A 9360-nucleotide genomic window follows, 5' to 3' on the forward strand; every position below is an offset into this window, starting at 1 on the left:
TTTTATTTTCTTCTAATTTATTATACTAAGTTTGTATTGAAAACCGATGATTCCATCTCTGTTAGATTTAGAGGCTCAAAAAATTGCAAGATGAGGTTTGCCTGTGATCTTGTAGCCTGGTGGTAAGGTGACCTCAAAGAGGCCTATTTGGTCCTAGGTTCAATTGTGGGCATGCAATTTGGAGATGCTGTTATTTACCCTCACAAAATATGAGGTATATCAAAATACCTCTGTTTTTTGGTTCAACTAGTGAAAGGTCAAAGAGAGAACAAAGTTTATAGATATGTTTTTTATTTTTATATTTTGGTATAGTTCAAGCTCTCTGCACATTTCAAAAATTATGCCTGTGGGAAGGGTTGATAAGAAGATAAGTTCTTAGAAAAGTGAAAATTGCAAGTTTAAGATTGCCAAAACCTTGTAGCCTGGTGGTCAGTGTACCTGCGAGGGTCCTCCTGATCTCAGGTTCAAGTATTGGCACAAAATATATATATATATATACACGCGTACGTTTCTTTCTTCCCATGATGAGGTATTTCAAAATACCTCTGTTTTTGGTTTTATCACAAGAAAAATATTGACGTATATTATATATTTATATATAATTTTTTTTTTCAATAAGATCATTACACTTTCACTAGCAAGAAAGAAGATGGAAATTTTTGCTATGCATTAACGATGAGGATGGAATTACTAACGTATAAAAAGTAGAGTGTTAAAGGCATAGTTTGCAGCCTTGTGGTCAATGAACCTAAAAAGGATATTTTGTGTCTTAGGTTCAAGTCTGGGCTTGCAATACCGAACCTGAGGCTAATTGTTAAAAGGTTAGGTATTTCAAAAGACCTTTGGTTTTTTATTCAATTAAAAAATAGATCAAAGAGAGACAAACATTTCTTTGTTAAGGAAAATTTCCAATTGAATTGCAAAACAGGGCTTCCCTGATAACTTCTAGCCTTGTGGTGAAGTAACTTGCAGAAGCTCTCTTTGATACTCGGTTCAAGCTTGGGCAAAAACACGCTCTTTCAGGAAAAATAAATAAATAAATAAAGAGAGGTATAGAGATTGAAACCCTCCTTATGATTTGGCATTTTCCAACCAAATCTGCAAGAATACAACCACCAAACAACGGATACGTGGAAGAGAAATCTTATAATATAAGGAGCCCACCTGAGGACCATCAAAAGGTTTCTACCTAGCAGTGAGAGTATTAGTTTTGATTGTACATTCAATTAACGTTCTGCTATTAATCTTTTTTGCATACTTGTTTTTTTTTTGGTAGAAATTTCCTGATCATGAAGTGTTCTTGAACATAGCACATATATATTTGGTGCTCATTTGATTGCAGATTCCAAAAGCCTAAGCTGATAGGAAAGTGGATCCAACCATGTATAAACCAACAAAATTTATTATCAACACATGCCCCTGATTATACGAGTTGCATTGTCCAACTGCCTTCATAGTCTTTCTAGGAAGGTTTTTCATTAATCACTAATAAAAATGAATAAATAAATACGATACAAAAACCCCACCCATGCACTGCCATGTGGCAGTGTGGGACCAACACTCTACCACATGGCAGTCCACACAGGTGGTCCCAGCCCAACAGTGAGTAGACTAAGATCCAGTGTCTATGTTTGACAGCCTTATAAAACAAAGTTTGAGAAAAGGTTGTACCCACCACCTTGTAGTGGGGTCAGAAAACTTGTAGCAATTTTTATTTTCCTTCAATGATTGTTGGAAGATTTGGCCCAAATGAAGATGTTTTATTAACAAGTTACAGACCCACAGAAATATTAGGATGATGAAAACAAGGATATATATGTTTTATTTGTAATTAAATCCACCATATCATATCCCCTGCCAATTGCATAATTTACATGATTAGAAAACCCTTCTCCTTGAAGCATTCAACACTGTCTCTGAGACTCACTTCCAACGAAATGAAGTCAATGCCCAAACCTTTTGCTTTCTCATTGGATACATGATAGATTGGCAAAGGAGGTTTTTCCTTTTCCCATCTGCAAGAAATGGCAAAAACATAAACATTTTCCTTCGTGTTTTATATTATATATCAGCAAAATTCATTTTTTTCTAAAAGCATTGAAATCTTACTTTTGCAAAAGGCACCAAATAGCATGTGTTTCTAAACACTTGCAAATTAATGAAAATTTACCTTTCAGGAAGGCTCAAATCAGGGTATAGTTCTTCTAAAATCTTTGAAGTCCCAACATTGTTCATAACAGTTCCTACTAAAATATATCTTCCACTTGCTGAAGCTACTTCAAATGCTTGAATATGTGCATATGCTACATCTCTAACATCAACAAACCTATAAACCATGTTCGCTAAGGTTTGTGATCCTGCAGGCAAAATTTACAAAACAAGCTCAAGAGTTTGAACCACAAGGTATTTTTCAGTAGAAACGGGAAAGTTTAACTTCTAAGACTTCTAGTTAGTAGTTTGGGCAAATTTAACTTCTTATTATAATTCCTAGTTTAGGCAAAACTCTTCCTGAATATCAAAATCTACTAGTTACTAGGTTGTATCTACCTCTAACATGCTAGCTGCATCAAATAAAGTTTCTAAACTTTCTGTCAAATGCTGTATTTAAAAAATATGAGGTCCTAGACTGTACCATTTATATGATTCAGAACAATCTCTGCTGCCACGTTAAGAGTTGACTGTAAGAAAGGACCAATAGTAAACCCTGGATGCATGGTGACCACGTCAATCTTGTTTTCTTTTGCAAACTTCCAAGCAACATCCTCAGCTAAAGTTTTTGAAAGTGCATACCAATTCTGGACAAGAAAAATATAAACAAACAAACGTTTAGTAGTTTTACATTTACATATGATTAGAGGGCTGAAATTCTATATGTTGTTTCTACTAAAAGCATAGTTGAACTATAACCGCCACAAGAGGTAGCTTGGAGAAGCATTACGCAATATGTTCCATAGAAATTACATACAGAAACTCGACCCACCTTCAACTCCTCACAAACAGCAGGATCTGAAAACCATGTCTCATCAACTACCACATCAGGTGTGAGAGGTTTCCCATTGATTGTAAGTGAAACCACGGAAGATGTTACAACTACTCTCTTCACAGAAGGAAATTTTACACACGATCTTAGAACATTCAGTGTTCCCTTCACTGCAGGGTCAATTACTTCAGCCTGAAATGTGTGAAGTGAATCATATCAAATTTTCAATATATATATATATATATAGGGATTATATGCATATTGAAGGAATTTTCCTTAACCTCAGGATCACTAGGTGAAATAATAACGGGAGATGCCGTATGGAAAACACCTTCACACCCTTCAACTAGAGAATCAAATGATCCTTCTTCTAGTAAATTTGCTTTAAGCAAGTGAAGTCTTTCTTTAGCTCCATCAAGAGAAAGCAAGTGTTCTGTTTTCTTTGGATCATCTGTGGCATATATAACAACAAAGTTCCACTGAGAATTCATACAACCAAGGGAAACATATATGTAACACTATACTAAGATATCGAAAATTCCACAAACTCACTCAATTTAATCCTTAATTCCATCTAAAATGGATGAACTCCTAGTGGGTTTTGAAAGGAAACACCCAAGTTGTTTAAACAGGTCCCCGATTAACCACAAGTTTTATCATATTCGATACAAGGGTTTAACTTCAAACTCCAAGACCCAAATTTTATTTTTATTTCTTCTAGTAAATTAGGAAACAATCAAAACCCAGAATTTGGAAGTGTAAAAAACTATTCCATATAAGTTTGAACGAGTTAGAAAAAGGGGAAGAATAAAAGTACTCACTTGGGTCCCGAACAGAGGCTTTGACAGTATATCCACGTTGTAATAAGAGTTTCACCAGCCATGAAGCTATGAACCCAGAAGCTCCTGTTACACACACCACCTTCCCTCCTCCACTCATCCTTTGCCTCTCTCCTAGCTCTATACCTGCTTTGCAGTTTTTGTGCAGGAATGAGGGAAGGGATTATAGGGACTATGAGTAGCATTGGAAACCCAGAAAATATTAAAAAAATGATAATGAATGGGGAAAAAAAAATATAAAAAATAATGCTGGACTATGTATAAATAAACTAGTCCATAAACTATTATATTAAAGAACGAGACAGAAAACCCTCCTAATGGTTTGGCCTTTGCTGACCATCTGCAAAGACCGTAAGCATTTTCTGTCTTTATCTCTCTGGTTGTGTAGTTGCTAGTAGGGAGAGCATCATTTGTTTAGCTTTTCTGATCGTCACGTTTTTGCTTGGATTATTCATTGAAGATACTATGGAATTTGTGCTCATTGATAATAATAAGTGCACTGCCACGTGCAAATGTGGGACCTCGAATTGTGCCACATGGCAGTCCATGGATGGTGCATTCCAATGGTTAGCGCGTAGGAGAGTCAACATTTGCTTATTATTTATATTTTAAAAATTTAATGTTTGAGGAAAGATTGTAGATCAAGTGGGTGGGATTTGACCAATCACACGTTCAAGAGAGCAGGTGGGGCAAAAACAAACAACAGCAACAAAAATAACGACACTGCAACCAAAAAGAGGTACTTCGAATACCTCCGTTTTTGGTTTTTTCATCTATAAATATATTATTATTCTTTCAGAAAATGGATTTTCTACATAATATCATAATTTCTACAAACTAAAAGAAAAGATAAAAAAATATGAAGGATCGTAATGCCCCTTAGTCTTAGTACGCACTGGTCTTGTTGTTCTTCTCTGTCTCATACATGATTTTTTTTTTTTAATTTATTTATTGGTTTTTTTTTTTTAATTTTTTAATTTTTATTTTTTACAGTTTCATCCACAAATCCAAAATTTCCTCATTGCCAGAGTAAGAGCTCACTTAAGGATTATCAAGAGGTTTCTAGCTAGTAAGGAGACTATTAGTTTTGACTGTACATTCAACTAACCTTCTGCTTTTGGTTGAAATTTTTTGACCATGAAGTTTTCTTGGACATCAATATTTTAGAGAGAATATATATTTGGTGCTCATTTGATTGCAAATTTCAAAAACTTATGCTGATAGGAAGTGGATTCAACTATATATGCTATATCAAACTAACACAATTTTCATCAACACATGCCTCTAATTATATGAGTTGCATTGTCCAACTGCCTTCAAAGTCTTCCTAGGAAGGTTTTTCATTAATCATCAATCAAATAACAAAAAAATAAATAAATAAAATAAAAAAAACAATACACATACAAAAATTCCACCCATGCACTGTCATGTGGACGTGTGGGACCGACACTCTACTGGAAGGCAGTCCAGCCCAGCTGTGAGATCCTCATGAGTTGACTAAGAGTCAGTGTCTATGTTTGACAGCCTTAACAAAAAGCAAAGTTTGAGAATAGATTGTTGCCACCACCTTGTAGTCCTGTGGTTTAGCCACCACTTCCATAGGGCTGAAAACTCGTAACAATTTTTCTTTTTTCCTGCAATGATTCTTGGAAGATTTTATGCTTCATTAACAAGTTACAGAAGATTGGAGTTAGACCTGGCAATTTGGATCATGACACGGCGACACGATTCGAAAACGACACGGAATAAATGGGTTTGGGTTTATTATAAATGGGTTTGGGTCATAATCGGGTCAATCCGTTTAACACGATTATTAATCGTGTCATTTTCGGGTTGACCTATTTAACTCGAAATTGACCCGTTACGACCCATTTATTAAACGTGTCAGTTTCAACCCGACACGATTATATACCTATTACAACCCATTTAAATTTAATTTTAAATTAATATTTTATCACTAATATAATATTTAATAACTAAAAAATATTATAAATTAAAAATTTTATAAAAATAATTTTCTATTATTAATTTTTTAAAAACAAAAAATACATCTTTAATAAAACAAAAACATAAAAATAAAAAAAAAATTCGGATTAATAGGTTAATTTTCGGGTTAACGGGTTAATAGGTTAGTTTTCGGGTTAATAGGTCAATTTCAGATTAACGGGTTAATAGGTCAACACGACCCATTAAAATAATCGTGTTAAACGGGTCGTGTCGTGTTGACCTGTTTATAAACAGATCGGGTTAGTGTTTTAGGTACCTGACACGATTAATAAATGGGTCGTGTTCGGGTTAGATATTTTTGACACGATTATTAAACGGGTTGACACGAACACGACCCACCAACACGAATTGCCAGGTATAATTGGAGTGATGAAAACAAGGACATATATGTTTTACTTGTAATTATATCCACCATGTCATATCCCCTGCCAATGGCATAATTTACATGATGAGAAAACCGGTCTCCTTGAAGCATTCAACAATGTCTCTGAAACTATACCTGGCAATTCGGGTTGGTGGGTCGTGTTCGTGTCAACCCGTTTAATAATCATGTCAAAAATGCCTAACCCGAACACGACCCATTTATTAATCGTGTCAGGTACCTAAAACACTAACCCGACCTGTTTATAAACAGGTCAACACGACACGACCCGTTTAACACGATTATTTTAACGGGTCGTGTTGACCTATTAACCCGTTAACCTGAAATTGACCTATTAACCCGAAAACTAACCTATTAACCCGTTAACCCGAAAATTAACCTATTAACCCGAAATTTTTTTTTTATTTTTTTAATTTTTTTAATTTTTTTTTATTTTTATGTTTTTGTTTTATTAAAGATGTATTTTTTGTTTTTAAAAAATTAGTAATAGAAAATTATTTTTATAAAATTTTTAATTTATAATATTTTTTAGTTATTAAATATTATATTAGTGATAAAATATTAATTTAAAATTAAATTTAAATGGGTTGTAATAGGTATATAATCGTGTCGGGTTGAAACTGACACGTTTAATAAATGGGTCGTAACGGGTCAATTTCGAGTTAAACAGGTCAACCCGAAAATGACACGATTAATAATCGTGTTAAACGGGTTGACCCGATTATGACCCGAACCCATTTATAATAAACCCAAACCCATTTATTCCGTGTCGTTTTCGAGTCGTGTCGCCGTGTCATGATCCAAATTGCCAGGTCTATCTGAAACTCACTTCCAAAGAAATGAAGTCAATATCCAAACCTTTTGCTTTATCATTGGATACACGATGGATTGGCAAAGGGGGTTTTTCATTTTCCCATCTGAAAGAAATGGCAAAAACATAAACATTTATTTTGTGTTTATACATCAGCAAACTTCATTTTCTATGTCAGACCAAATAGCATGTTTTTCTCAATACTTGCAAATTAATGCAATTTACCTTTCAGGAAGGCTCAAATCAGGGTATAGTTCTTCTAAAATCTTTGAAATCCCAACATTGTTCGTAACATTTCCTACTAAAATATATCTTCCACTAGCTGAAGCTACTTCAAAAGCTTGAATATGTGCACATGCTACATCTCTAACATCAACAAACCTGTAAACCACGTTTTCTAAGATTTGTGATCCTGCAGCCAAAATTTACAAAACAAGCTCAACAGTTTGAAGCACAAAGCATTTTTCAGTATAAACAGGCAAGTTTAACTCCTAAAACTTCTAGTTAGTAGTTTGGGCAAATTTAAACTTTTTATTATAATTCCTAAATTAGGCAAAATTCTTCCTGAATATTAAATCTACTAGTTAGTAGATTGTATCTACTTTAATATGCTAGCTGCATCAAATAAGGCTTCTAAACTTTCTGTCAAATGCTGCATTTAAAAAGATTAGGTCCTGAACTATACCGTTTATATTATTCAGAAAGATCTCTGCTGTCACATTAAGAGTTGATTGTAAGAAAGGACCAATAGTAAAACCCGGATGTATGGTGACCAAATCAATCTCGTTTCTTTTGCAAATTTCCAAGTAGCATCCTCAGCTAAAGTTTTTTAAAGTGCATGCCAATTCTGGAGAAGAAAAATATTAAACAAAAAAACATTTTGCAGTTTTACTTTTACATAGATTTAGAGGGTTGGAATTCTATATATCCTTTCTACCAAAAGCATAGTTGACCTATAACTGGCAGAATAGGTAGCTTAGAGAAGCATCACGAAAGACATTCCATGGAAATTGCATAAAGAAACTTGACCAACCTTCAATGTTTCACAAACAGGAGGGTCTGAAAACCATGTTTCATCAAACTACCGCATCAGGTGTGAGAGGTTTTCTATTGATTGTAAGTGATACGATGGAAGATGTTACAACCACTCTCTTCACAGAAGAAAATTTTATGCAAGATCTTCGAACATTCCGTGTTCCCTTCACTGCAGGGTCAATTACTTCAGCCTGAAATGTGTGAAGTAAACCATATCAAATTTTCAATATATATATATATATATATGTATTTTTTTTTTTTTTTTTTTATTGGGAGTTTAAGCATGTTGAAGGATTTTTATTAACCTGTGGAACAGTAGGTGAAATAATAACGGGAGATGCTGTATGGAAAACACCTTCACACCCTTCAATTAGAGAATGAAATGATTCTTCTTCTAGTGAATTTGCTTTAAGCAATTGAAGTCATTCTTTAGCTCCATCAAGAGAAAGCAAATGTTCTGTTTTCTTAGGATCATCTGTGGCATATATAAACAGAAATCAACAAAGTTCCAATGAGAATTCATACAACCAAGGGAAACATATATGTAACACTATACTAAGATATCAAAAATTCCACAAACTCAATTTAATCCTTAATTCCATCTAAAATGGATGAACTCCTAGTGGGCTTTGAAAGGAAACACCCAAATTGTTTAAATAGGTCCCCAGATTAACCACAAGTTTTATCATATTTGATACAAGGGTTTAACTTCAAACTGCAAGACCCGAATTTTATTTTGCTTCTTCTAGTAAATTAGGAAACAATCAAAACCTAGAATTTGGAAGCATAAAAAACAATTCCATATAGGTTTGAACAGGTTAGAAAAAGGGGAAGAATAAAAGTACTAACTTGCGTCCCGAACAGAGGCTTTGACAGTATATCCACATTGTAATAAGAGCTTCACCAGCCATGAAGCTATGAACACAGAAGCTCCTGCTACACAGACACAACCTTTCGTCCTCCACTCATCCTTTGCTCCTCTTCTTGCTCTATGCCTTCTTCTTTGCAGTTTACGATGATTTGCGGGAATGAGGGAATGGGCCATAGTGATTATGAGTTGCAATGGAAACCAGCAAAAATATTCATTCAAGATACTATGGTGGTCAAAGATGATGCCACGTGGAATGGGACCCACACTCTGCCACATGGCAGTCGAATGATGGTGCATCCCCCAACGGTTAGCGTGCAGGGGAGTTGCCAGTGTTTACTTATTCAAGAATTACATTCGACAAAAAATGGTGCCCCACCCATCTAGTTCACGTGGTCAAGGGGTTAAGTTATGTTCCGGATCACAGGTTCAAACGAT

At 34.6% G+C, this 9360-nt stretch overlaps 1 protein-coding gene and 1 pseudogene across 4 annotated transcripts; both read right to left on the bottom strand.

Moving 5' to 3' along the window:
• Positions 1–1739: 1739 nt before the first annotated feature.
• Positions 1740–6238, bottom strand: LOC125422238 (phenylacetaldehyde reductase). 4 transcript variants are annotated; one of them, XM_060814050.1, is made up of 8 exons: positions 6223–6238; positions 5224–5453; positions 3802–3945; positions 3262–3431; positions 2981–3172; positions 2633–2795; positions 2171–2357; positions 1740–2015 (listed from the first exon to the last, which is right to left on the bottom strand). In XM_060814050.1, the coding sequence occupies exons 2-8, from the start codon at positions 5246–5248 to the stop codon at positions 1871–1873; spliced, it is 1026 nt and encodes a 341-aa protein (XP_060670033.1). In that variant the 5' UTR covers positions 5249–5453; positions 6223–6238; the 3' UTR covers positions 1740–1870. The 4 variants fall into 4 exon arrangements, with proteins under 4 accessions (XP_060670033.1, XP_060670032.1, XP_060670035.1 ...); XM_060814049.1 differs by lacking the exon at positions 6223–6238 and having other exon boundaries at positions 5224–5518; XM_060814052.1 differs by lacking the exons at positions 5224–5453; positions 6223–6238 and adding an exon at positions 4130–4265.
• A 784-nt stretch (positions 6239–7022) lies between these two features.
• On the bottom strand, positions 7023–9099 carry LOC112491816 (phenylacetaldehyde reductase-like; annotated as a pseudogene).
• Positions 9100–9360: the final 261 nt, after the last annotated feature.

This window comes from Ziziphus jujuba, chromosome 2, assembly GCF_031755915.1.
Source record: "Ziziphus jujuba cultivar Dongzao chromosome 2, ASM3175591v1".
Taxonomy (NCBI): Eukaryota; Viridiplantae; Streptophyta; class Magnoliopsida; order Rosales; family Rhamnaceae; genus Ziziphus; species Ziziphus jujuba.